This window comes from Sander vitreus, chromosome 2, assembly GCF_031162955.1.
Source record: "Sander vitreus isolate 19-12246 chromosome 2, sanVit1, whole genome shotgun sequence".
Classification (NCBI taxonomy): domain Eukaryota; kingdom Metazoa; phylum Chordata; class Actinopteri; order Perciformes; family Percidae; genus Sander; species Sander vitreus.
This window is the reverse complement of record NC_135856.1, coordinates 1,617,673-1,645,436: the sequence shown is the minus strand read 5'-3', so window position 1 is coordinate 1,645,436 and position 27,764 is coordinate 1,617,673. Positions and strand designations below refer to the sequence as shown.

The 27,764-nt window shown below is 44.6% G+C and overlaps 1 protein-coding gene across 3 annotated transcripts; it reads left to right on the top strand.

Annotated features, from left to right (window-relative positions):
• The first annotated feature begins 1,687 nt into the window (after positions 1-1,687).
• Positions 1,688-22,531, top strand: mark1 (MAP/microtubule affinity-regulating kinase 1). Of its 3 annotated transcripts, none has more exons than XM_078272148.1 (18): positions 1,688-2,118; positions 7,766-7,969; positions 10,258-10,311; positions 11,653-11,701; positions 11,991-12,056; positions 12,273-12,343; positions 12,771-12,827; positions 13,138-13,272; positions 13,475-13,576; positions 13,774-13,893; positions 14,685-14,784; positions 14,913-15,025; positions 15,242-15,392; positions 16,484-16,617; positions 16,944-17,029; positions 18,306-18,455; positions 19,679-19,948; positions 20,830-22,531. In XM_078272148.1, the coding sequence occupies exons 1-18, from the start codon at positions 2,059-2,061 to the stop codon at positions 21,170-21,172; spliced, it is 2,265 nt and encodes a 754-aa protein (XP_078128274.1). In that variant the 5' UTR covers positions 1,688-2,058; the 3' UTR covers positions 21,173-22,531. The 3 variants fall into 3 exon arrangements, with proteins under 3 accessions (XP_078128274.1, XP_078128266.1, XP_078128256.1); XM_078272140.1 differs by having other exon boundaries at positions 1,688-2,142; positions 15,245-15,392; XM_078272130.1 differs by having other exon boundaries at positions 1,688-2,142.
• Positions 22,532-27,764: the final 5,233 nt, after the last annotated feature.

Sequence of the window (27,764 nt, the reverse complement as noted above, 5' to 3'; positions counted from 1 at the left end):
AACTAGCTAGCGGTAGGCTAACGTTAGCTGCTGTCGAGTATAGTGTTAACTAGCTAGCGGTAGGCTAACGTTAGCTGCTGTCGAGTATAGTGTTAACTAGCTAGCGGTAGGCTAACGTTAGCTGCTGTCGAGTATAGTGTTAACTAGCTAGCGGTAGGCTAACGTTAGCTGCTGTTGAGTATAGTGTTAACTAGCGTCATGTGCAGCGGTGTTTGTGTTTCAGAGCAGCAGAGAGAAGAGCAGACATATCAGTGGCAGCCAGATTTCGCAGCCAGGGTTGGCAGGAAGTAAAGATGTTCCAGTTAATGATCCAGGCAGAACATTCTCGTCTCCTCCTTCATTTTACAGTCCAATGGGGCTAGAACGGCCCGGGTCAAACCTCAATATGGAACGGATTCATCTGCCTTATTGTTTTTAACGCAGTATTTGTTCTCAGATTAATTAATTGAAATTAACGCTGTTATTTTTGACAGCCCTTATATATATACATATATATATACATACATATATACATATATACATACATATATATATACATATATATATATGTATAAATAAATATACATATATATACATATGTATATACATATATATATATACATACATATATACATATATATACATATATATACATATATATACAGATATATACAGATATATACATATATATATAGTGTACGCTGCAGTGAATGTGACGTCAGCGACATCTGGTGGTGACGTGGATGTAGTGCAGTCAGATGAGGCACGAGCACAAACTGTTGTTTCCTCAGGAAATGTTTCCAAGAAAAACTGAAGCATAAAATGTCCTCAAACGTGGAGTTGATCATTTAAAGAAGGAAAGAAATAGGTTTGGAGTGAAAGTAGAAGATGGCAATTATTTGAAAGAAAGTTTAAACAAAAAAAGGTGTTCTGGTAAAGATTTCCATGGCAACAGCGAGCTCCACCAATCAGAGACGTGGCTTTCACGCTGAGGATTGTGGGTAGTGTAGTGCTTCTCCGTGACATCGCGAATAAAACATGTTTTTTTTCTAAAACAAGGTTGATTTCTTTTCTACCTTGGATGGTTTAGACATTATTGATAATAATCTCAATCCTGACGGAGAGAAATGAACTTCCGGAACCAGTCTGAAGTGTCTTAAAACAATACAAATACTACAAAATAAAAGACTTGGGAATTGTGAGCTAAATATAAGATTTAAAAGGATGAGTGTTGGTGTTTAGTAGGAATGAATATTCTATATATATATATACACACACACACACACACTCTGGTAGGAAGCCGCTAAGGATTCTGGGATATTTTCAGGATGACGGTGATTTTTTTCATTTTGATATTTATTTAAACGTAGTATGCATTACAAATATGTGAAATAATGGTAACACATCACTTATTTATAAGTAGATATAAAAAATATACAGAACAATTACAACAAATACACGAAAACAAACAAAAAAACAAACAAAATAAATTAACATAAAACATGCACACAGGGGTCAAGAAAGAATAAAAACGTGTCTCACACACACACACACACACACACACACACACACACACACACACACACACACACACACGCGCGCGCGCGTGCGTGCGCCAGGGTTCATAATTATAACACTTCCTTGTTTTTAAAGTCAGCTTTACTTTGAAAGGGATGACGATGACGGGAAGGAGTAGCGCTGACGTCATAGATCCTTTTCCTTTTTTGTGCTCCGCAGTGCTGCTGCTGTGTGAGCTGATAAACCACTGGAAGCTGCAGGAAGCTCTTTTACTTTTTACACTTCTCTCAACTCTTCTTTTTCCTCTTCGTCTTCTTATTTCTCCCCCTATCTTCTTCCTCCTTTTCTCTCTCTCTCTGTCTGTGTTCGTCTCCATGCGGGTCTCTGCCCCGCACCGACGCAAACAAACAGCGGGCCTTCCTGTAGCCGCCGCCCCGGCCTCCCTCGCCCTGCGGCCGGCGGAGCCTCGCAGCTGAGCCCCGCTGAGGTGGCCTGGTTCCCCCGTGGGGGCAGAGATGCTGTAAGAGCAGCCCGGCGGAGGAGATGCATGTTCCGGACTGAATGGAGCAGAAAGCAGCGAAGGAAAGCAGGAAGATGTCCGGCAGGACGCCTCTGACCCCGGTGAGCGAGAGAGAGTCTGACCAGGTGAGTCTGGTTTAACCCCTGGTTATTATTGATGGACTGACAGTTAAACAGAGAGAGAGTCTGACCAGGTGAGTCTGGTTTAACCCCTGGTTATTATTGATGGAGTCTCTGTGACAGGTAAGTCTGATGATCACCTTGATTGATTGAAATACTATCTCAGTGTTTTCTAACCAGACGGTTGTGACAGTGGTGTATTGTAGTGGGTATACTGAACTGTGTATATATATATATATATATATATATATATATATATATATATATATATATATATATACTGTATATTGGCCTATATACCTGCGTATCACGTAGACTGGGTTGTGAGCAGTCAAACTCATTTGAAAAAATAGAAATGATTTGGTTGGATACAAAGAATATGCTGCACCTGCACGCAGAAGTACTGACTAAACAGTTGAAATAGTATCTAAAAGTACAGACTAAACAGTTGAAATAGTATCTAAAAGTACCGACTAAACAGTTGAAACATTCATTCCAAAGTAGTAACGGTAGTAGTACGATTGTTAACAAAACCAACCTAAGTCTTGGTTGTATGTTTGTGTTATTGTGTGACATTTGTGTCCCCGAAGGGCGATTTAGGCTAGGTGTGCAGCAGTATAAACCTATTCAAGACACCCAAATACATACAAGTTCTACACACAGTCCAACTGGAACATGAGCGTAACAGTACGAGGACAAATACATACCAGTACAAGATAGCAGCGTCAAAGTAACCTACATAGGGTAGGAAAACGTGCATATCAGCCTACAAAGTTGACACAATATAATCAACAATGACCATCATCAACAACATCACCAACCCGAGGTCATATGTTTCAGTTGAAGGAGTCCGGTGGCTTTGAGGAGAGATCTCATTTATTAGATTACATTTCTGTAAATGCGCCAGTGTTAGCCAGTCGGCTAATTATTCAACCGTAGTCTTAGTTACCCAGCATGCATGTCTTTATGGTGGGAGGAAGCCCCACGCAAACACGGGGAGAACATGCCAACTCCACCCAGACAGGTCCTGCCCGGACCGGGGATCCAACTCTGCAGTGCCAACTTGCTGTGAGGCAGAAGTGCTAACCACTGAGCCACCGTGCTACCGAGCAGAGATAACGGCCTCAGTTCTACTCCGTAAAGGGCCATCTGAGGCTACATCTACACAACTGCTTTTGGCTTTAAAAACGCATATCTTTTGCCAAGTTTTACACCTCATGTCTACACTACTGCGGTGTTTCTGAGCCCCGAAAACGTTTGGAAACCACTGCTGCCCTCGTTTTAGGTTTGAAAACTCCGGGGTTGCTTTGTAGTCTGGACGGACACAAACGGAGACATTTGGAAACGATGCCTGTCAGTCAGTCTTATCTGTTAGGGAGCTTACAGACCATTCAGTAACAGCTGTCTGTCTGTCTGTCTGTCTGTCTGTCTCTGATGCTTCCAGACCTTTCAGTAACAGCTGTCTGTCTGTCTGTCTGTCTGTCTGATGCTTCCAGACCTTTCAGTAACAGTCCCACCTCGTCCTCGCTCCAAGATAATTAATCCCTGCTCTTACTTTTCACCGTTGTTGTTCTTTCTCCAAAATATTTTCAGTATTTTTCATCCGTGTTTTCCAACCGCAGAGTAACGTCAGACAATCTGCTTCCTGTTAACACCGGTTGTGGAAGATTTGGTGCACATATTTGTTTGATGCTTAGCTTGATGCTCTCATTGATTTCACATTCATCAGCTAAGTGCTGCCCAAAAACGGCCCTATAATGGATCCCTGAAACACACGACATGTTTTATTAAATTGAGGTGAAGTTACTTTGTAAACGCTTCTTTTCTCTGGCTTTAAATCCACACACAATCTCTATCCTATCAAATGTCGGCACGCACATGCTCGGTGTGTGTGAACGGTCATGTGATGCATGATATCAGATGTGATCATGGCTGCTGGAGCTAAATCTCTTGTGTGCACGGAGATCGTTTTTGTCTCAAATATAAATGTAGTCTGACAGCAAGGTAAAGGGGGGAACATATTGTATATGTAGCATCTATTTAAACTGATACAGATGTTTTTAGGGGTCTAAAATGGGTTTAGCTGCTGCCCCCGCGTCCACATCCAGGACGTTGTTTAGCTGCCTGCTTCTACCCTGGTCTAAGGTCTGGACATCCGAGACTACTATTAATACTACGTCATCTTACAGCGCACGCCGTACTAACAGCTGATGTGTTTCCCGTCTGTGAAATAGAGGAAATATTGGCTTTGATTACTGATTATCTGTACATTTTGACTAAAGAGGTTTTGAGTTTTTGGAGTGGTGGATGTAGGGGGGTGATGTGTCACCTGTCAAACATGGAGAGCAGTGGGATGCCTCATGTGAGCCGAGTCTTTGGGTGTGTGGAGGCTGATGGACTTTAAAGGAATTCTGGGTAAACGCAGCCTCCTCATTGTCATGCTAATGCAGGAATGCTAGCAGAGAGCCGTTGTCAGGCTCCCCGTGCACGTCCTCATCACTCTGGAAAGTCTTAATGGGTCTCCTTCTTAGAACTTTATATATAGGCTGCTCCATAATAATAATCACAGTTATTTAGTAGTAGTAGTGTTGTAGATTACCCATTTACTTTAGGAAAGACGTTGTATTTATTGAAGTTCTATCAACAGTGAAAACACCTCGAACTGAGACATTGCGCATACTTTTCCTGTTCTGACTTTGTTTGAATTCCCCTCAAAATACACACGTTCCAACGTTGGCTGAGTGAGTTTAGCCTTCGACAAAACATTGAAAAAAGTGTCCAAGAAAACCTTGAGGAAGGCGACAAAAACGTTGGAAAAAAAGCCCAGTTTTAATTATTAGTAAATTCCGCCTACGATATACTCGACCCGCGGTTCGATACGATGTGAAGTCACCAATCGGATCTCCTCAGGAACAGAATGAGCTGCAGACTATCTGTTACTGCCGGTGTGACGGTGGAACTAGGGTTGGGTACCGAAACCCGGTTCCACTATGGAACGAAACCGGTAGGAACCAGACCGGATTACAACGCACACTTTGGTTCCTCATGTCGGTTCCACTTAATGTGTCGACTGAAATATTTCCCCTCTGTCGCTCCGACACGGACGTAAAAATCTCCCCCTCTCTCTGTAGCCTACCGTTAGCTAGCTACCGTTAACGTAGCTACCGTTAACGTAGGCTACCGTTAACGTAGGCTACCGTTAACGTAGGCTACTTTTACAATGCCATATCTTCCCTCTGGGCTCACCAACACGGACTTAAAGCATATGAACCGTTCACTGCACGTGATCGCTAGTAAACATATTACATCTCTGACGTCATTTTTCAGTTTCTCTAGAACTGGTTTAGGGATCAGAAACCGTTTTTAAAAGTACCGGTTCGGAATCGTAACAAATCCAAACAATACCCATATAGGTGTGACTGCCCGTTCCCTCTAATCTGGGACTCTTTACATCAGCCGGACTCTTCAGCAGCAGCAGCAGCTCCCGCCGGCTCCTCCTGTCTGTCTACTATCGATCCTTCCCAGAATACACCGCAGGAAGTATCAGCAGCTCACTGACGTCGTTTTAGTCTTCTAGAAGTCACGTTCTAAAAGCCTCAAGTGTGACACGGCAGCTTTAAAGTCACACGGATACACCCCCCTCCCCTCCCCCTCACCTAGTGTCGGCGTGACCTTTGACCCCGGGCCCTGTGTCGGGTGCAGTCCATCACACAGAGGGGAGGATTCACAAAAGGGACGGAGCAGCTTTTGCTGCAGCTTAGTTTGCACAAATAAGACAAAAAAAGACACCGTGTGATTCTCAACTCACCCTGAACTGCAGCGTCTCTATTGATGAGATCACCAGGGTTTTCTCCACCATTATAAGGCTTAGGCGCAGCACCCAACCTTTTTGGGCTGCACCTAATGCCTACTATGCACTAGAACAGAACAGGGGTGTGCAACACTTTCTAAGACACGGACCCCTCAGCTGAAAGAGACACGGAGCAGGGACCCCTACTACATATATAACGTATCAAATGAAGTTATAGCATAACAAACTGGGCCTACGATAATGTGTAGGGCGGCTTAAAGCCTTTATACCTTTTTAGTGCGTAGAATACTAAGCTACGTGTTGTTTATTCATTATCTGCTCCAGCTTTTCCAACGTTTTAGACCCAGATATGGTGATAACAATGGTCCAAAATGATGTCAAATAGATTTGATCGACCATGCAACTTGTTTTCCTCTGCGGTAAAAATGGAAAATTAACCCTATTTAAGACGCTTTTTTTTGAGGTTTTAGTCGTCTTTTTTTCTGTGCTTTTTAAAAAAATGTTTTTACTACCACCAGATTCACCACTAACATAAACTTATAAACTCTAGTTTTACAGTGTGTTTTTTTTATTTTTATTCATGGTCAATAAACCTCATTTCAATGAAATAATACCTAATTTGAGTAAAAGAAAAGCTGAAATTATGAATTATTTCTTATGGAAAGTACCCCATGCCAATCTCTAGGTATGGTGAAGGGTATGTGATGATGGGGGGGTATGGTGAAGGGTATATGATGATGTGGGGGTATGGTGAAGGGTATGTGATGATGGGGGGGTATGGTGAAGGGTATGTGATGATGGGGGGGTATGGTGAAGGGGATGTGATGATGGGGGGGTATGGTGAAGGGGTATGTGATGATGGGGGGGGTATGGTGAAGGGGATGTGATGATGGGGGGGTATGGTGAAGGGTATGTGATGATGGGGGGGGTATGGTGAAGGGTATGTGATGATGGGGGGGGTATGGTGAAGGGTATGTGATGATGTGGGGGTATGGTGAAGGGTATGTGATGATGTGGGGGGTATGGTGAAGGGTATGTGATGATGTGGGGGGTATGGTGAAGGGTATGTGATGATGTGGGGGGTATGGTGAAGGGTATGTGATGATGGGGGGGTATGGTGAAGGGTATGTGATGATGGGGGGGGTATGGTGAAGGGTATGTGATGATGGGGGGGTATGGTGAAGGGTATGTGATGATGGGGGGGTATGGTGAAGGGTATGTGATGATGGGGGGGTATGGTGAAGGGTATGTGATGATGGGGGGGGCCAAGGGAACTTTATCAGGATCATAGTATCCTGGATCCATGAAATAACTGGCCTTTCAAAATAAAAGCCTGCCTGCCTCTATGGGAATCTAACATAGGGGTGTATTTAATTATGCCCCCTGTATTTTAAGGAAGAACATTTATTTATTTATTTATTGACGATACATTATTCATTCACAAAGATAATTGGTGTCCTTAAAGGTTGGATTTTTCCTAATTCTTTTAATTAAGGCATTAAGATCAATTTCCTAAAGATGATTTTTTATTCATCTTTTTAGTCACCTTTAGCGTGGGTGTATTCACTGATGCAAGCCCAACGGGGCCAAATCCAGATTTTGATCCGGCCCACTAAGCAACGTTTTTGCTGACTTTTTGGGGGCTTGATGTGGCCCAAGCTCTAAGTGAGAAAGCTACAGTACAGTCAAAGTATTTAACTTTTTCTCTTCAATAAAAGCATGTAAACAATAAACTGTACATGTCTGGCCCTTAGCGAAATTGAGTTTGACCCCCTGATCTCTAAATGTTTCTAACAAATCTGTTTGTGTCTCTTCCAGCCGAAGACTTCAGACGGCCTCCCCGAGCCGCCGGCCCCGCCCACCAAGTCATCGAGCCGCCACAGTCTGCCACCGTCTCGCAGCGGCGGGTCGGCGGCCGCGGACGAACAGCCGCACGTTGGCAACTATCGGCTGCTGAAGACGATCGGCAAGGGCAACTTCGCTAAAGTCAAACTGGCCAAGCACTCGCTGACCGGCCGAGAGGTGAGAACACACTCCTCTTCAGCAGGTCAAACGCACTTTTACTGCTAAATAACTCCATACGGTCTACTTCAGACCTCTTTAAACTGTGCCGTGCCTCCATAGGCGGCCACGGGAGAGTTGCAGGGACCGTGCACAGTCAGTCAGCGTCCACTAAAAGTTCTGTTGTTGCTGCTGACAGACTCAGATTATTATTCTAAGTGTCTGACAACATTATGGGATGGATCCCTACAGAGATAGACCTTTTAGTTAAAGAGGAAGATCCTTTTAGTTTAACATGAATCAGCCCCGAAATCACCATCACCAAACTACACCAGACTCCATGTAAATAATCAGGACTTTTAGCGTGTATAGAGCCAGCATATCTCCACCAGACTCCATGTAAATAATCAGGACTTTTAGCGTGTATAGAGCCAGCATATCTCCACCAGACTCCATGTAAATAATCAGGACTTTTAGCGTGTATAGAGCCAGCATATCTCCACCAGACTCCATGTAAATAATCAGGACTTTTAGCGTGTATAGAGCCAGCATATCTCCACATGTAAATGGGTGAATTAAGGGTTTATTTCAACCAAACCAGAGTGGTGATTGTTGGAACAGTGGAAAGATGAACCAAGACGGCTTTTGATAGTTTTATTTAGTTTCTGTCAACTCTGAATGAAGTGTGTTTTACGATGATAAAAGTCCTGATTATTTACATGGAGTCTGGTGTAGTTTGGTGATGGTGATTTCGGGGCTGTTTGATGTTAAACTAAAAGGATCTTACTCTTTAAAAAACTCTTTTTCTACGAGTCCGATGTCCGTCCCGAGGTGGCAGCGTCACAATCTGGAGGCGTTATGTATGAATTATAAATCTGTGGCGTCTGTCTGTTCGTTCAGTGGGTTAACACACAACTGTTCCCCATGGAGCTTAAGCTGTCTCTAGTATGTGTGAAGTATAAAAACATAAGACTAAATAAAGTCTGTCCCATCATGTCCATCATATTCTTATGACTGACACACAATTCTATATTTTACTGTCAAGGTGACGTGGTACGTATCCAGGATCTTTTAAATGAAGTGTTTCCAGCTTTACATGACGTCCTGATACAGTTCAGACTCTTTTGATCTGCTCAGAGTCACTGGGGTTAAATCAGCTGGAAACGTAACACTGCACCATGAATTATTAAATCTCAGACGTCAGCCGCTCACAGCCCATTGGTCAGAAGGGGTGTGTGTGTGGGTGTGTGTGTGTGTGTGTGCGCGTGCGTGCGTGTGTCTGTGCGTGTATGTATGTATGTGACGCTTTGCACTTATTTTAAGAACCCTTTTCCGCGAGCCAGCGCCGTCCAATCGGCTGCTGCGTGTCTCCCCGGAGACGTCAGGCCGGTCTGAGAGCAGAAGTCCATTCTGATCTCATCGATCTTTAAAGCATGTCTTGGACCTGAGGGAAACTCTTCATCCTGCTGACTCCTGTACTGTAAAACACTTTCCGTTTGCTCGGCAGTTTGTATTTCTTTGAATTCTTATATATATATATATATAAAATAATATTTTCAATGTTTTTAAGTTATTACTCCCGTTTTTATCTCAGTCACATCAGACATCATCGGCAGTGTTTGAACATCTTCATGTGAAAACATCAGAACACGTGTATTATGTTATAGAGTCAATTAGATTAAGGTGACAGCAGGAAAGTGCTGTATCAGATTTAATTTCATTTACAAACGTTACCAGGAAGTCCTAATACCCAAACTGCAGCAATAAAACTCCAACTGAACACGTACACACATACATAAATAAAAACCTGCAGAACAACCTGGGATCCACCGCATCGTATAACTTCATGTCATGTCAGTTTGCATTGTTTTTAATCTTTAATCTACATCCCATAAACTTCCTGCATCAGTAACGACAAAATAAAACCTACGCACACACTTCATATCTGCATAACTTGACGCACGCACACACACACACGCACACACACACACACACACACACACACACACACACACAGACACACACACGCACACACACACACACACACACAGACACACACACACAGACAAACACACGCACGCACACACACACACAGACAAACACACACACACACACACACACAGACACACACACACAGACACACACACACACACAGACAAACACACACACACCTTAAAGGTGCAGTTTGGATGTTTTTAAGGTGGATTGACTAACCAACCGAGACAGCGGTAGACCAGCAGCTTCCGTGTTCCGCGAGATGAAATTATATGTATTTATATATTAATAGTTTGGATGTTTTTTGTGTGCAGGTTGCCATCAAGGTCATCGACAAAACTCAGCTGAACCCCACCAGTCTGCAGAAGGTACGCTCTGTCTGTCTGTCTGTCTGTCTGTCTGTCTGAAAACCCCTCATCCAATATTAAATGAAGTTAACTGTTGACACAACACAGTAACGTGAGCTATTTAAATGATCTGATTCATGGTTACACCTCATTGGCTCTAACCAGTGTATCTCTGTGTGTACTTCATCCACAACAATCAGTCCCAAAACCTCCCAGTTAGAGAGGAGATGATCTAACATATTCTTAGTAAATCTTTACAATCATTCCCTGAAAGAATCAAGCAGGTCTGACTTGTTGCACCGTCCACATCTTCTTCAGAACTTGATATTCTCAGCGTGTAGCTCGAAGGTTGTGGTTGTTGTTTTCCGAAGAGAACGGAGTTTGAGAACGGCCACACGCAGAGAGAGAGGACATTTGACGCATTAGCCACACGCCTGTCATGCTTTAATCCTGGAAATATCAATAAAAAAAACAGGCAATGTCGCACCATCTTATCCAAAAGATGAACTCCCAGCGATACTGCTGCAGTATGTTCAGAATCAACTGACTCCAGACTTCAGGTCAAACATTCATTTTTACCAACTCACACCGCATGCACCTGAACACCCACACAGGTGTTTTGAGTTAACCTGGCTGATTAGACCTCTTCCCAGGACTGCGTGGGTGCATATTGACTGATAGATTGATTGACATTCTTGTCTTTTCATAACCATAGTTAATATTTAATAATAAGCTATTGCACTGTTCTCTTTTGTACTACCGCCATTGCACACGCTCTACCACAGCACCTTATCAGGGTCATTACATCACGTGGTCAGTCCATACCAGACCTTTGGAATCACTTCACAAAATGTTAACTCTTTACATTTGAGTGATTTTTATGTATTTGAGATATATGTGTGTTTGTTGTGTTATGGTTGTCTAAGGTACTGGATGCCTAAAATTTCTCTCGGGATGAATAAAGTATCTCTCTATCTATCTCTATCCATCTTCCCGAGTCCCTTGTTAGCTTGTTGCACCAGTTAGGGCGGGACAAATGACAGCGTTACCATTCTTATTGGTAGAAAAGATTTGTGGCCTAATAAGTTCCCATCTAAGCTGTGTGTGTGTGTGTGTGTGTGTGTGTGTGTGTGTGTGTGTGTGTGTGTGTGTGTGTGTGTGTGTGTGTGTGTGTGTGTGTGTGTGTGTGTGTGTGTGTGTGTGTGTGTTCAGAGACTCATATGTGATATAAGTACCTGAGTAACTCTTTCTGAATGATCCACGTGGACGTGAGCTCTACAAACCGTAATGAACGTTTGTGAAGTCAGTGAGAATACGAGACGTTTTTAAACATGTCAAAGCTGACTCTGATCGTCTCCTCAGCTCTTCAGGGAAGTCAGCGTGATGAAGATCCTCAACCACCCAAACATCGGTGAGTCTACTCCTCCTCCTCCCCCTCTTTCTTTTGGTATCATTATTCTAGTTTTTATTGAAACTTGTTAAAATGTAGTGAGATGTGTGTAGGATAGGATTTGTAGGCCGGGACGTCTCTACAGGAACACCATACTTCATCCAGAATTGTTCAACATGTTTGCCCCCCCCCCCTGCTATTTGGATATTGTACTAGTCCATATTGCTATTTTGCCAAAATTGGGATGAATTGTGCAGCCCTAGTTTCCTCCTCTTCCTCCTCAGTAATCATGTTTGTGTTGTTTCTTCAGTGAAGCTGTTTGAGGTGATCGAAACGGAGAAAACTCTGTACCTGGTGATGGAGTACGCCAGCGGGGGTGAGACCAGCTAACCCGTCTGTCTGCCTGTCTGCCTAACAATTAGTATTTCTTTATGTGGAGCATGACAATTACAAAGAAAAGAATCTTGTCTTCACAGTAAAGTCATCCAGAGGTTTTGGTTTGCCAACTAGGGTGTGACACATCTGCTGACCCTGTCTGTCTGTCTGCCTGTTTCTGTCTGTCTGCCTGTCTGTCTGTCTGTCTGTGTTTCAGGTGAAGTCTTTGACTACCTGGTTGCTCACGGACGGATGAAAGAGAAGGAGGCCAGAGCCAAGTTTCGCCAGGTGAGATCTGCTCCTAAATATCTCACCATGCACCGTGTCCTGGTCATGTGTTTAATGGTGCGTTCGGGGGCGTCTCAGTTAACTTGGAAACCCATCCTGCTGTTGTCACAGTCGTCTTTAGGTTTCTTTATACATGTCGTGTAGATGTTCAGCGATTTGCGTCACCGTCTGATTCCAACACAACAACTTTATTATTATATTATATTCGGATAGTATTTGATCTCCAGCGTGAACTGAACACTCTGATTAAATGCCAGCTCCATGTAGGAACCAGACCACAGGATCATTCAGCCTGCATTAGTGTAACCGCTAATAAAAGACTTCAGATTCATTATGGTCTGTGAGCGTAGCAGCTAACGGAGCAGCTGGAGAGCAGGTGGGTATATTTGGTCTCTAATGATTCTCCCTGTCTGTGTGTTTGGGTCAGATTGTGTCAGCGGTGGAGTACTGTCACCAGAAGAGGATTGTACACCGAGACCTCAAGGTACACACAGACAGACACACACACACACACACACAGACACACGCTCACACAGACACATGCTTACATGCTCGCACACACACACATACACACATGCTTACATGCTCACACACACACACACACACACACACACAGGCTCACACACACGCTCACATGCACACGCTCGCACGCACACACACACACATAGACATACAGACACACACATAGACACATACACACAGACACATACACACGCACATATATATATATATATACACACACACACATAGACACACACACACATCAGTATATAAAGTGTCCCTGTGTGTCTCAGGCAGAGAACCTTCTGCTGGACGCCGACATGAACATAAAGATCGCAGACTTTGGCTTCAGTAACGAGTTCACGCTGGGCAGTAAGCTGGACACCTTCTGTGGATCTCCTCCGTACGCAGCGCCGGAGCTCTTCCAGGTGACCCCCCCCCCCCGCCTGCCCACAGCCACACTTTACGCCCATTCTGGTTCAGATTCATCACAGCTTCACTTTAACACTCCTCACTGGTTCCACTAAGCCCTGTTCAGACCAAAGATTCACCACGAGAACGTCCCAGAGAGTCTGAACCGGGCAGTGAGGTGTGAAGGCTGCTGGGTAATGTAGTTGTGTACCTCTGCAGGGGAAGAAGTACGACGGGCCCGAGGTGGACGTCTGGAGTCTGGGAGTGATTCTGTACACGCTGGTCAGCGGCTCGCTGCCCTTCGACGGGCAGAACCTCAAGGTGTGGACAAAATAACAGAAACACTTTTCAGTAACAAATACAGGATGGTTTCTGATGTTGGGCAGCTCCACTTGTTGCTAGGTTACAGTAAAAACTATTTGTTGGTTAGTTAGGTAACGATTAGTTTCATTAAAATAACTCAGAAGATTGTGTGTGTGTGTGTGTGTGTGTGTGTGTGTGTGTGTGTGTGTGTGTAGGAGCTGAGGGAGCGTGTCCTCCGAGGGAAGTACCGGATCCCCTTCTACATGTCGACTGACTGTGAGAACCTGCTGAAGAAGCTGCTGGTGCTGAACCCGGGGAAACGAGGCAGCCTGCAGGTCCGACCTTAAACCTGTCTGTCTCATCGCTTCCTCAAGCTGCTTCACAATAAAAGCCTCGGAGTAGTTTCCAGATGGACCTTGTTTTCACTGTGAAGCACAAAGGGCCCTATCTTACACCCTGCACGGCGCAAAGTGTCTTTACTAGTTTCAGACCGACCCAGTTGTCAGTTTCCCGTCCAGCACCTGCGTTGTTTAAATAACAAATGCACCTGCTCCCATCTGCGGCCCATGGGCGTGCTGGTCTTACAGGGAGGTGTGTTCAGGTACATTCTGGGCGTGGTGGTCTTACAGGGAGGTGTGTTCAGGTGCATTCTGGGCGTGGTGGTCTTACAGGGAGGTGTGTTCAGGTGCATTCTGGGCGTGGTGGTCTTACAGGGAGGTGTGTTCAGGTGCATTCTGGGCGTGCTGGTCTTACAGGGAGGTGTGTTCAGGTGCATTCGGGGGGGGGGTTCCCACGGTCCACATAGAGTCTAAAGATACTATTGTTACACAGGCTCTGTATTGTGTCTCCTTTTAAAAACTCACTCGCCCCTCCCCTCCATGAAGTACAGCTGAGCTGACGGAGCGTCTCGTTAGTCCTTGGGTGTTCGGGGTTGGGCGATTGAAAAAGAAATCCCAAATTCTCTTTTGAGACGTTGCTAAGTAGCGCTGATAGATATAGTAGAAACTCGTGCATGCGTGCTATGCATAGGCTGAATTGCAATCGCGTCAAGACAAATCTGATTGTCACAAGCGTTTGAGACGTGACCCTGAATGTTTAACAGCTGATGTTTGTTTTTGTTTCTCAGCAAATCATGAAGGACCGATGGATGAATGTCGGCTACGACGAGAAGGAGCTGAAGACGTACAACGAACCGGAACAAGACTTCAACGACCTCAAACGCATCGGTTAGACACACACGCACAGACAGAGACATGCACAGACACGCACAGGCACGCGCACACACACACACACACACACACACACACACACACACATTTACCTATGTGTGTGTGCGTGTTTTCCGACCAATCAGAGCTGATGGCGACGATGGGCTTCCCTCAGGAGGAAGTGAAGAAGGCGCTGGAGGGTCAGAAGTACAACGAGGTGACGGCCATCTACCTGCTGCTGGGGAGGAAAGCTGCTGAGGTTAGTCCCACCGTCCACATCCAGTACATCCTCTAGAATCAGACAGACGGTCCAGCTGGGTGGGTTCAGGACAGCTTTACAAATCAAGTTATTATTATTATTATTATGATGATTATTATTATTATTATTATTATTATAATATTATCAGCTCAGAGGAAACTGTAGCTGAGCCAGTTCCTTTACCCACAATCCTCTCTGCTGTGTGTCTCTCTCCAGCAGGGCGGCGATGGCGGCGGCGAGTCTTTGTCCAGCAGTAACCTGCTCCACAGGCCTCGCCCCAGCAGCGACCTCAACGGCTCCAGCCAGTCCCCCGCCCACTCCCGCAGCGCCTCGGCCAATCAGAAGCAGCGGCGCTTCAGCGACCACGGTGAGTTTCTGTCCAGACGTCGTCCCCGAGGTCATTATTCATTTGATTCATCACGTCGCTCCGGGTGATTTTCTACATAACGACAAAACCAAAGAACAGAAGAAGTCGGACTCTAAAACATCCGGGCTGTCCATCCTTTGCATTTTATAATCGCCATTAATCACATGTTCCCAGTTAACCCTCGGAGGTCTACGGACGTTTTTAGATCCCTTCTTGATTTCTCCTCTTTAAGGAACGGGCTGATTACTTGGCCTGTGGTGTTGGCTGCTTGTAGGATTCTTCAAAACCAAATTTTACCCCAAAATGACTTCCAGAAGGACCCCAAACCACTTCAGTTTAACATGTCAGCAGAGGTGTTCATTTCCATACAGGTGTGGTGGCTTGACGGTTAACGGTGAAGTATGGATTTGATTGGCGGGGTTATTTTGGCGACGGTAACGTTATTAGTGTTATAACTTAGCAGTAGACTTCACTAACCCGACCCAGGGCGAGTCTGATGTGTCTGCCCGCTTCAGCTCTGAGATGTTCTCGCATCGCACAGCGCTGTGAAGGAATGCCCTCCGAGATTACGTTATGATCTGCCAGTTCACAGCAACTTAATACAATAGCAGGAAAAAGAGTCACGTGGTTCTGGCTTCTCCAGAATTACAAAACCGACCATCATGGCGTCTCGTTCAGAATACGATCTCATATTGTCCTAAAATAGTTCACCGTAACGTGTTTCTGGAAACATCTGAAGAGAGAAACAGGCCGTGCAGCTGCTGAATCTGTCTTCATTTCAGATCAACAAAGGTCAGTTTAACAGATTTTCGTCAGATGTTGAGAGGCTGTTCGTCACACTCATCCCGCTCGTCATTTCCAGTAATTGGTCCTTGAGTCCGATCGCCCACTGGTTGATTTAACAAGTCAAATCGGCCCAAATGAACGCCGACGGCTCCTCTGACGGACGACGGCACTGAACACACCGAACAGACTCGAGTCACCGACCTCGCCAGACTGTCAGACGGCCGATAATCGGGTTGGTGTGTCAACACCTTTAATCTCAGTATTAACCCCAGATCTGTGTGTGTGCTCTCTGTCCCGGGTCTCAGTGGCGCCCTCCATCCCCCCACCTGTCGCCTACACCAAGCGTGGGCACGCCAACAGCGTGGAGAGCGACAGGAAGGATGAGTCGGCGTCGCCCAGCGGAGCTCCAGACCGCCGGAGGTCAGCCACCGCCTCAGGGGTGAGAGAGAGGACTCACACACTGCTAGACCAGGTCCTGACACAAATACTGGGTTGGAATCAGGGTTACAGGTCAAACAGCACGTTCAACTCCAGTACCAAAAAAAACATGATTCATTCAACATTTACCCCAAACGATTAATGAACATTTGTCATATTTTTGTTGTTCGAGCGTCGTTATATGAATGTCTATATGAGGTGTCTCTCCTGTGAAATGAAGCTGCCTTCAAGTACAGTCGGAAACGTTGAGATGTAGAAACGATCTGACAGAAAACGGTAATTGTGAAGTATAAAGTGTGTGTGTGTGTGTGTGTGTGTGTGTGTCAGAGCATAACTCGGAGGAACACGTACGTCAACGAGAGGACGAGCACTGAACGCCATTCGGCGGCTGTTCCCAACGGGAAGGACGGCAGGTGAGAGGAAATACAATGTGTCTCTTTCAGTCCAATGTTGTGTATTACTTAGGCAAACAAATGAAAGTTTTGAATGAATTCCAGGATCCATCTTTGGGTTATATCTGTCTGCTCGTAAACACAATGATGTTTCAAATGAGAGAGAGCAAACCATTACTTAAGAGGAAGTTACGTATTTATAAGAACCAATGCTAAATATCACTGCAGCTGTAAGAGAGAGCATCATGTACAGCAATGAGCAGTTTCAAGAGACTATTATCCTAAGAGACCGGATACGAGAGGGACTCGAGGTGACTGTGTTGTATATTACAGTATGTCTAGTCTGGATGGGTTATTATTGGGTTTGATTTAACTGACAGATGAACATGGACACCACAGATGATAGTTGAAAAAGAAACAAAATGTATATGTATATATGCATGGAAGTATGTATAGTATATATGCATGTATGTGTATGTATAGTATATATGCATGTATGTGTATGTATAGTATATATGCATGTATGTGTATGTATAGTATATATGCATGTATGTGTATGTATAGTATATATGCATGGAAGTATGTATAGTATATATGCATGGAAGTATGTATAGTATATATGCATGGAAGTATGTATAGTATATATGCATGTATGTGTATGTATAGTATATATGCATGTATGTATAGTATATATGCATGTATGTATAGTATATATGCATGTATGTATAGTATATATGCATGTATGTATAGTATATATGCATGTATGTATAGTATATATGCATGTATGTGTATGTATAGTATATATGCATGTATGTGTATGTATAGTATATATGCATGGAAGTATGTGTATGTATAGTATATATGCATGGAAGTATGTGTATGTATAGTATATATGCATGTATGTGTATGTATAGTATATATGCATGTATGTGTATGTATAGTATATATGCATGTATGTGTATGTATAGTATATATGCATGTATGTGTATGTATAGTATATATGCCTCCCTGCTCTATCATGCACAGCTCTCCCTTGTTGGGGGAGGGGCTTAGAGACCGTTTTGGGCTTTAGCAGAAAGGGGGGGGAGGGACTGAGAAGGTGTCGATGTTCAAATCTGTTGGCTAAGTCCTGGATCTTCACCATCCTCCCTACGGCACCTTTAAATGAACATAAAACTGTCCCGTCACCAGTCTGACCCTTCAGGAAAGAAACGGTGAATATGTAAACAAAACAGAATTGCGACTAGACAACGATGTAATAACTGTTACAGGCCTAACTAATCCGTTTCTGTTTCAGTCTCCCCGAGGTACCTGCAGCTTCCCCGTCCTTATCGCCGGCGGCGACCGTCTCCTCCGCGCGCCCCCGCCATGTGAAGTCCATGTCGGCGTCGGGACATCCCATGAAGTCCTGCCTGCCCCCCATCGACGACAACGTAGAGTACCAGAGGTCCGTCACACATCCCGTTCAGAATCAGTCTGTCTTTAACCCTCGTAGTTTTGGGCATTTGGTTTAAAAGAAACTAGACTCTCAGTACAGTGCAGGCGGAGCTAGACCCTCAGTACAGTGGGGGCGGAGCAAGACTCTCAGTACAGTGGGGGCGGAGCTAGACCCTCAGTACAGTGGGGGCGGAGCTAGACTCTCAGTACAGTGGGGGCGGAGCTAGACTCTCAGTACAGTGGGGCGACCTCAGTACAGTGGGGGCGTAGACTCGTCAGTACAGTGGGGGCGGAGCAAGACCCTCAGTACAGTGGGGGCGGAGCTAGACCCTCAGTACAGTGGAGGCGGAGCTAGACTCTCAGTACAGTGGGGGCGGAGCTAGACCCTCAGTACAGTGGGGGCGGAGCTAGACCCTCAGTACAGTGGGGGCGGAGCTAGACCCTCAGTACAGTGGGGGCGGAGCTTCATCATGGGGCCCTCTGCTACCAAGTCATTTTAAAACTTAAAAAAAATGGTAAAATATCTGATGAATGTACATGTTATGATGTGTCACTACACACTACTACATCAGTGCCACACTATATAATTGACACTGTTTTTTATATAGATAGAACATAAAGTTAGTGACACACAGGCTACAGGTGCTGGGATGAAAACTTATTCTGAGTGACTTATTCATAACTAAAATATAAATCCTTGAAGACGATTTGTTTTCTTACCATTTTGTCGTCTGCTTCACCATCTGCCAGCACAAATAAATCTATCAAAACTATATGCATATTATTAATAACTCTTCATTCAAAAAATCCAGAAACGCATAACAAAACAGATTTCCTCACTAAAATAATATGATAATGCAGTTTGAAAATAAACTTGTTTGTTTTCTTGTCACAACAGAACATCAAAATATATTAAAGTTCTGATAAATAAAATGTATAAAAATACAAACTTAAGATATGAAACTGAAAGGGTTAAACACGAGTGTGGAGCGCCCTCTGGACAAACTACGCAACGCCAACACTCAGAACATGGTTGGAGGGGGTTCTGTTAAATATTCATTTATCAGAATCATTTATTTGTTATTTATTATAAATGATTCTGATAAATGAATATTAAAAATGATGCCTGTTATCGGCCGATATATCGGTCGGGCTCTACTGTCGAAGTATTTGACCATTTTTCCACATTTCCTCTGATATACCGTGGTTAACAGCGTCCTCTCCTCCCCTCAGCGCCCCCCAGCAGCCGCCGTCCTCCCCCTCGGCCTTCAGCGTCACCAGCAGCAGCAGCGGCGCCACGCCGGACCGGACCCGCTTCCCCCGCGGCTCCTCCAGCCGCTCCACCTTCCACGGCGCTCAGCTCCGAGACCGGCGGTCCGCCACCTACAACGGCCCGCCGGCCTCGCCCAGCCTGTCCACGCACGCCGCCGCTTCGCTGGCCACGCCCCGCCGCGGCACCTCCACCTCCCTCATCGGGAAGATCACCTCCAAGTTTGGACGCAGGTCAGTCAGAGACGGGAAGTCTACTGTATGTATAAATGAAGGCTGTTTTAATCGCGAATAATACGTTTTTACGCTCAACTTGAGGTGGTTTTTGCCTTTTTTGAAGAAGAACGGGAAGGGAGAGATGGAACTAGCTTTGCCGAATAAGTTGTGACGTAGCGAACGTGTAAGTCACATGACTTACAAACCCTGGAGCGCTTTACATACGAAGTTGAAGAGTCTAAAGCCTCCTGCACACTGCCTGCGTGGCGTGTCCGTTTTTATTTGGGCTCCCATGGTAACAGGTTAGAGCGTGCACGCTGCCTGCGTGACACGCACGTCTCAGGCGCCCTAAACGCGTGCGTGCTAGAAATAGGACCGACGCCTATTTTTCACACGACACGCCAGCGTGTTGGAAGCGTTTCCAGGCAACATAGAATAGGAAAAGATGTTTATATGTCATTTAGAGACGAATACATTTAATAAATGAAATGTTGATGTTTGAAAGTCTCGAGGTTTTGACATAAATGCAGATATAAATGTCATTTAAAAACGCAACAGAAACGCCACGCTCACGCCACGCTCACGCCACGCTCACGCCACGCAGCCAGTGGTCAGGAGGCCTAAAGTCATCAAATTTGTGACTTGAGTCTGACTGGAGTCCACGCCTCTGCAATAATCCAAAACAACGACCAACATAATAACCTCAAACGTATTGGACACTCAAAAAAGAAATGTGTGCGACGTCCCCGATGCTGCGTCCGTTATTTTGACTGTCTACGTATTAACCGCTGGTTTAGCGTGATCATTTTGACGCTCTTCCGTCACGATGTTGGGAGCTGCTGCAGCTTCCTGTTCCCTGTTGATGGGTTTGTTGGGTCTGTTGTGTCTCCGTCCTCCAGGAGTTTATCAGGTGAGCCCAAAGAGGAGGGGCGGGACTCCAAGCCTCGGGCGCTGCGCTTCACCTGGAGCATGAAGACCACGTCCTCCATGGAGCCGGGGGACATGATGAAGGAGATCCGGAGAGTCCTGGACGCCAACAACTGTGACTACGAGCAGCGCGAGCGCTACTCTCTGTTCTGCGTGCACGGCGACGCCCGGCAGGACAGCCTGGTCCAATGGGAGATGGAGGTGTGCAAGCTGCCCCGCCTCTCGCTCAACGGCGTGCGCTTTAAACGGATCTCCGGCACGTCCATCGCCTTCAAAAACATCGCCTCCAAAGTGGCCAACGAGCTCCGGCTGTGACGGAGGATACCTCGCTAACTGCTGTAGGACTCGGAGGAAACACACCTTATTATACTCGACACTTAACTATTTAATGTTCTCACTAAATGTTTGCCAGTGAAACCAAATATTAGAGCTGATGGTGCGGATGTTCAGTAGGTTGGTTCAACCCCTCGGAGCTGTCCCTTCCTGCCGCAGCGAGACATTAACGTTGGTTCATCACTGTTTACATGCACTTCAGATTTTTACAAGTCCTTGGAACCGTCGCGTAGAGAGAAATGATCTGTTGTCTTTAAAGGAGACCTATTATTGATGATTGGCAGTAAAGTTTCAGTGGTCTGAACCGGCCCGTCTCAGCTCAACTCAAACAGCTGATGTGCGTCGCTGCGACTCAGCTGGTGGAGTCTCCAGAGGCTGGTTTTAGAACGTAGGAGACGTCTCCTGTTTCTACAGCCAGTCAGTCAGCTACAAACTATAGAAATAAAACGATCTACAATCAATGTTTTTTTCTGTGTTACAAACTGTTGGTCTGGTCTAGTCGGCTACAAACATTGGAAAAAGCGACAAAATGTAGAGAAAAGCTACAAAAACATAGGAAAAAGTGAAAGAAATGTTTAAAAAAAGTGGCACAAAAAATGGCGAAAATGCAACAAAATGTTGAAAAAAGGAGACAAAGACTTTCATAAAACGGCAAAAAGTTGCAGCGTTCTGAACCGTCCCGTCGTCTCCTGTCCAACAGCCGATAGAGAAGTCGGCTCCAAACTATATAGAAATGAAATGTTTCAGACGGTATGTGGTGGAGCGAGCTAGAGAGAGACTGAAGAGAGTGAGCGGCGTTAGAACAAAGCAGAGAATCGGAGAAATAAAACTTTCATCTCACTAGAAATGCAGCTGTAGCAAGTATCACACTGTCACTGTCCTCATTCATATTTTAAGACCCAACAGATGATATCCAGCTACAAAAAAGCCGGAAAAAGTCTGACGTTAGAACGGAAGTTGCTTGCTAGCTCGCAGTGTGTTGTTGTTGTTTCCTGAAGGAAGAGGATTTTGAGAACGGAAACAATGAGAGAGGAAGGTAAAGGACAAAGCTTGACGCACCAGATGTCAGACTTAATCCTGGAAATGTACTTCCGTTGATCAGACTAAAGGAAGTGACGTCTGGAGTTTAGTCAGTAGTCTATATCCACGACGTTCCACTTCCGGGATTGCTCCAGTGTTGCAGGAAAGTCCGCCCCATGCGTGTCTTTTCATCTGGATGTCCGTCCCCTTCCTCTGTCTCTGTGTTGGCGTTCTAACCTCTGGTGGATTTGTGAGGACTATGGTTAACTGCTCCTCAGATCTCTGCAGGGTAAATCCAGACAGCTAGCTAGACTATCTGTCCAATCTCTGTTGCACGATTAAAACTACTTTTGAACGTCCACATGTTCCACCAAAACCAGTTCCTTCCTGAGACTATTTAGCAGAGGCACCGTGGCTCCGTCCGGAGCTTAGCCCCGCCCACGATGATTCTGATTGGTTTAAATAAATGCCAATAAACCAGAGCACGTTGTTCTCCCATCCAGGAATGCTGTGAGGACTAAACAGATGTTCCTCCGCTCCGCAAGCGTATTATCTGATTTTTGATTTTTGAAAGCGTGATCTGGTTTCTGGAGTGCAGGTAAACAGTCAGTGAAACATGACCTCTGCTCTGCCTGTGCAACTCTCCTGGCTGGTTATGGACGCGTTACTGAGTCAGCTTTATTGGCCGAGTGTGTCCACACGTACAAGGAAGTTTGGGTTTATTTCTCTCAAACACAGAAACAGACTTACAGCTAAAACCTGGACAACAAAACTGAACAAGGTTTCAACATTTCACTACGATGTACAGAAATAAATACGCATAAAAAGGTGTATATATACACACACGACTGTTGAAAGGTTATGACGCTAAATTAATTAACATAGCAGCTCTATGTCAAAGATTACCCGGTTAGTCGTCAACTATTAAATTAATCTCCAACTATTCTGATAATCCATTCATCAGTTTGTCATTTTTTTTTAAATGTATAAACAGGTAAACTTGTGTGATGTCAGCTTGTTAACTATGAATATGTTCTAGTTTCTTCTCTCCTCTGGGACAGGAAACTGAAGATCTTTGAGTTGTAAACAAAACAAGACATTAGAGGACGTTATCTTGGGCTTTTTGGGAAACACTGAGCCACATTTTAGAGACCAATTTAAAACCATGTTTTTGTCTCTGACATTATGGAAAGGATCCCACCAGACTCCATGTAAATAATCAGGACTTTTATCATCGTAAAACACACTTCATTCAAAGTGGACAGAAACTAAATCAAACTACCAAAAGCCGTCTTGGTTCATCTTTCCACTGTTCCAACAATCACCACTCTGGTTTGGTTGAAATAAACCCTTAATTCACCCATTTACATGTGGAGATATGCTGGCTCTATACACGCTAAAAGTCCTGATTATTTACATGGAGTCTGGTGGAGATATGCTGGCTCTATACACGCTAAAAGTCCTGATTATTTACATGGAGTCTGGTGGAGATATGCTGGCTCTATACACGCTAAAAGTCCTGATTATTTACATGGAGTCTGGTGTAGTTTGGTGATGGTGATTTCAGGGCTGTTTCATGTTAAACTAAAAGGATCTTCCTCTTTAACTAAAAGGTCTATCTCTGTAGGGATCCTTTCATAATGTTGTCAGACACTTAGAATAATAATCTGAGTCTGTCAGCGGCAACAACAGAACTTTTAGTGGACGACTGATGCTGAACATTAGTCCTGTAGGGTTACATTACAGCTTTTTTCTTGATTAATACTGGACCAAATTCAAAGATTGTTGTCCGTAGCGTTCACTCAGACAGACATCACAGGAAGATAGCGTCTAGGTTTAAAATAACTGACTGATGTTCGTGTGTGTCTAAAGTTTTCCAGTTGCACAGTCGAGTTGCACAGCTTACAGTCGAGGTAATGAGTCATGAAGTGTGATGAACAGTCAGGAAATGGCTGCATCCTGGCGGTTGGTTGGTTGTTTGCTGCCTGTGACCTTTGACCTCCCGTGTGCTGGCTCACGTTAACACTTCTGCAATAATACCGGAGCTCCGGGTCGGTGGTTCAAAAACACAAACTCTAAACGCTCCGTGAGACTTTTTTTTACACATTTACAGCTGACCGAACAGAATGTGTTTTTATGATTTACCTGTCCAGGTGAATACGTGCAGGTACAGTGTTGATTAGTCTGATTTTATTTGATCCACACTGGCTACATTTTTTGTTTTTGTTTACGCTGAAAATATGACTTTATTTCTTACTTTTACAAAAGCTTTCAGCAGATAAAACGTCATGTTTATGTTGCTGTTGAACATCAAACCATCGAGCGTCCACATGTTTAAACTTAAAGGATCAGTCTGGTGTTTTTCTATTTATTTTTCTGTTATTTCCTCTCTCAGTACCAGAGGTGGGAGTAGTTCACACACGTGCAAGTCTCAAGTCCCTGTGTCAATCAAGAAAGTCAAGTCGAGTCCCTGCTGTAAGTCAGGCAAGTCACAAGTCAAGTCATACATTAATTTTAGGTATAAGACACATTCACGTACCGTTGTGTTGCTTGAAATGACGGCTGAAGTTGGATGTTGTGGTTGTCGTCTCCGTAATTTTGGAGTTGCAATCCTTGCACACAGCTGTTCCTTTTTTTACAACGAGCATCGACTACAAACTCCTTCAATCCCAATGTCACTATTTTGGGGCATAATCCCTGCCGTGACGGCTGCCTACTACGTTTGCCTCAGCTGGTCTGCTGCGCTCTGGAAGGTTGCCTAGCAATTTGGTAGGGTGGCGCGTATAGCACGAAGATGTCCCAAAAACAAAACGTAACTTCTCAATACCTTAAAAAAAGAACACGGCCTGGCTGTTACATTAATAAAAGTCAAGTCATTTATTAATGTAATTCAAGCAGGTCTCAAGTCCTATATCGTTATGGCGATATCCAACAACGTTATCACATCTTTTCCTCATATCGTGCAGCCCTACTCTAGTGAGTAATTAGCAGCAAAGCTTACACACAATACTTGTTGGATACATTGTTGGTTTGAGTCTTTTCTTGTTGACAAAAGGAGAAATGTAGAAAATCGCCAGATTTATCCTTAAAGGACAATTTGAGCAGAAAGTGAGTTTCTCGTCAGGTAGTTGCTGAATTGCCCTTTAAGCCTGTTTATTGCTGTTTCCCTGTAGATAATTATGTATGTATTCCACCACTTAATGCCTTCTGAATGTACTGCTTTGTATTTCTGATGCAGTCAGTTGTAGCAGAGGAAATGTACGGAGCTACTAAAGGGACATGGGGATTTGTTTCTTTCTCGTGCTCACAGGAAACCAATCTAATCCAACGAAGTACTGCTAACGTTGTCACGGCACAATTGTTCCTATTGGCTGCCAGGCTGCAGTGGGTGGGGCTTATCTGAGTCACAGAGCTTACAAAGCAGAAGTTAAGAAGAAAGTAAAGAAATAGGCTGAATCTTAGTTCTCTTAAATTGTATCCACGTTTCTTTTACTTGCCTCCCTTCCTTGTGTCTTAGTCTGTCCCACCGAGGTAGCACGGGAGAGACGGAGGAGAGAGGAAAAAATGTGTTATAGAGGGATGATAGGTCCTTTCCTCTGAAGCGTTGTGTGAATTCTTCAGCTGTTTGGGTGGAGGTAGCAACTCCTTCAGCTGCACAGCTTACAGGAAGGCTGCTCTCTGTATCCTCGCTCATAGCTCCTCACAGATCCCTCCTTCATCCTCACTCATAGCTCCTCACAGATCCCTCCTCCATCCTCACTCATAGCTCCTCACAGATCCCTCCTTTATTCTAGCTCTTTGGGGCAGGAATAATAGCTTTGAGACGGCCTTCAAGTAGGAGGACCAGAACCACTTCCAGTTCGAGCAAGGAGATATAAAATAAGAGAACTGCGATTCAGCCATAGTCGGAGAAGAAGGGACGTGTTTCTGTGTCGCGACGGAGAACGGTCGAATCCCCAGTTTATCCCCACAAAGTTGTTAGTGTTTTGTCCGTTTATTTAATGTCTACAAATGAACTGTCAACGTTGATTAGTGCCGAACCACAGACAGGGCTGGTCGAAATGACGGATCAAAGAAACGCAGAGCCGAGGACGACAGGTAAACCCGATCATTTCACCTGCGGCCTGGCAACCTAAATGTTATGTATGTATGTATGTTAATGTAATGTAGTTTCAGATGCACAAGTAAGCCAAATTAGTAAAATGCTCCTAGGCTCGTGCACAGCACGTGCACACTATGCTTGTTACACACACAGGGACGCACAGCAGCACACACACATGCAGAAGATTACAAATACAAATATTACGGTGCAGATCCTCCATCATAACAGCAATGCTCCAAGGTCCAAACGCGCCTGGCTTTTAAAGGGAATGGGAGATGATCTCTGATTGGTTGATTGCATGTTACGCCCAGAACACACCTCTGATTAATGAAGACACTAAGGTCAACCCTTTTGAACCATGCGCCCGGGGTACAGACCCTTTTTTCTGCCGTCAAAAACTAGCAAAAGTGGATTCGTACACGTCTTAAGCGCACCTGCGCCAGGCGCTTCACGCCGTGACCTCAGATCGTTAAAATAGGGCCCTATAGCTTTAAATGTGACAGCTGGGCCGTCCACTTCACCTGCAGCCTGATGGCCGAATGCCAGCTTTTTAGATTCATATGCAAACCTTGGAAGCTCCTAGACACATAATGACATATCAAGTTTTTTCCCAGGGTTAGGGTTATGCCGTGACAGCGTACTCACGAGAAAAGTATCTCATTCACACAAGAAAAAAGTAATTCCCCGTGTCCCCAAAGGGACTCCGAAGAAATGAGCAGTTTGTGGTTTTAAGTTTTTTTTTTTTTCTGTATATTTTGAAACGTTGTTCCCACAAATGGACGGAGTGTCTAACTAACTAGCTCTACTTGTCTGTACCGCGTCGAGGTCCAGAGGTTTCACCGTGCAACGGAGAACACTTGCACTGTATGTTGTAGCACTTAAAACCAGGAAGGGATCAAACAATGCAAACCTCGCTCGCATCCCCGTCCGACACGACGGAGAGGGGCGACGACGTGTGACGCTGCCTTCATGTCACGTGGGGAAAGACTGTAAATCTGAGCCTCTTACTTGAAAGTAGCCTTCGCCTCAGCTTTAAGATAACAAGTTAACTCTTACCATCGGAGCCGACTCTGATTCGTCAGGTTCGTCATTAACAGGAACGTAGCAGAAGTCCAGTGTAGCCGTGATCATTTTAAATAAAAACCACGATGAAACATGCAGCTGTTTGTTCAATGACTTCTTTATTAAGTGAGCATGCTGATATCAGCTTATTTTCTCTTTGGGAAGCCTTGATGGAAGACATTAACCTGTGTATTTCTTTGGCTACATTCACACCGCAAGTCTTAATGCTTGATTCAGATTTTTTTGTTCAGATCTGATTTTTTTTGTCTGTCTGTTCACACGACCTTTTAAAATGTGGCCGATATCAGATTCCAGTGTGAACTGTTTGCAGTTTCAAACTGACCCGCATGCGCAAAAGACCAATACCAATGACATCAGACGCAGCACGCT

Excerpts from the sequence above, each read along its gene's own strand:
- mark1 (XM_078272130.1), top strand. The coding sequence starts at position 2,059 with ATGGAGCAGAAAGCAGCGAAGGAAAGCAGGAAGATGTCCGGCAGGACG. Across the intron at positions 7,970-10,257 it reads ACTCGCTGACCGGCCGAGAG|GTTGCCATCAAGGTCATCGA; the intron begins GTGAGAACACAC and ends TTTTGTGTGCAG. Across the intron at positions 12,828-13,137 it reads TTGTACACCGAGACCTCAAG|GCAGAGAACCTTCTGCTGGA; the intron begins GTACACACAGAC and ends TGTGTGTCTCAG.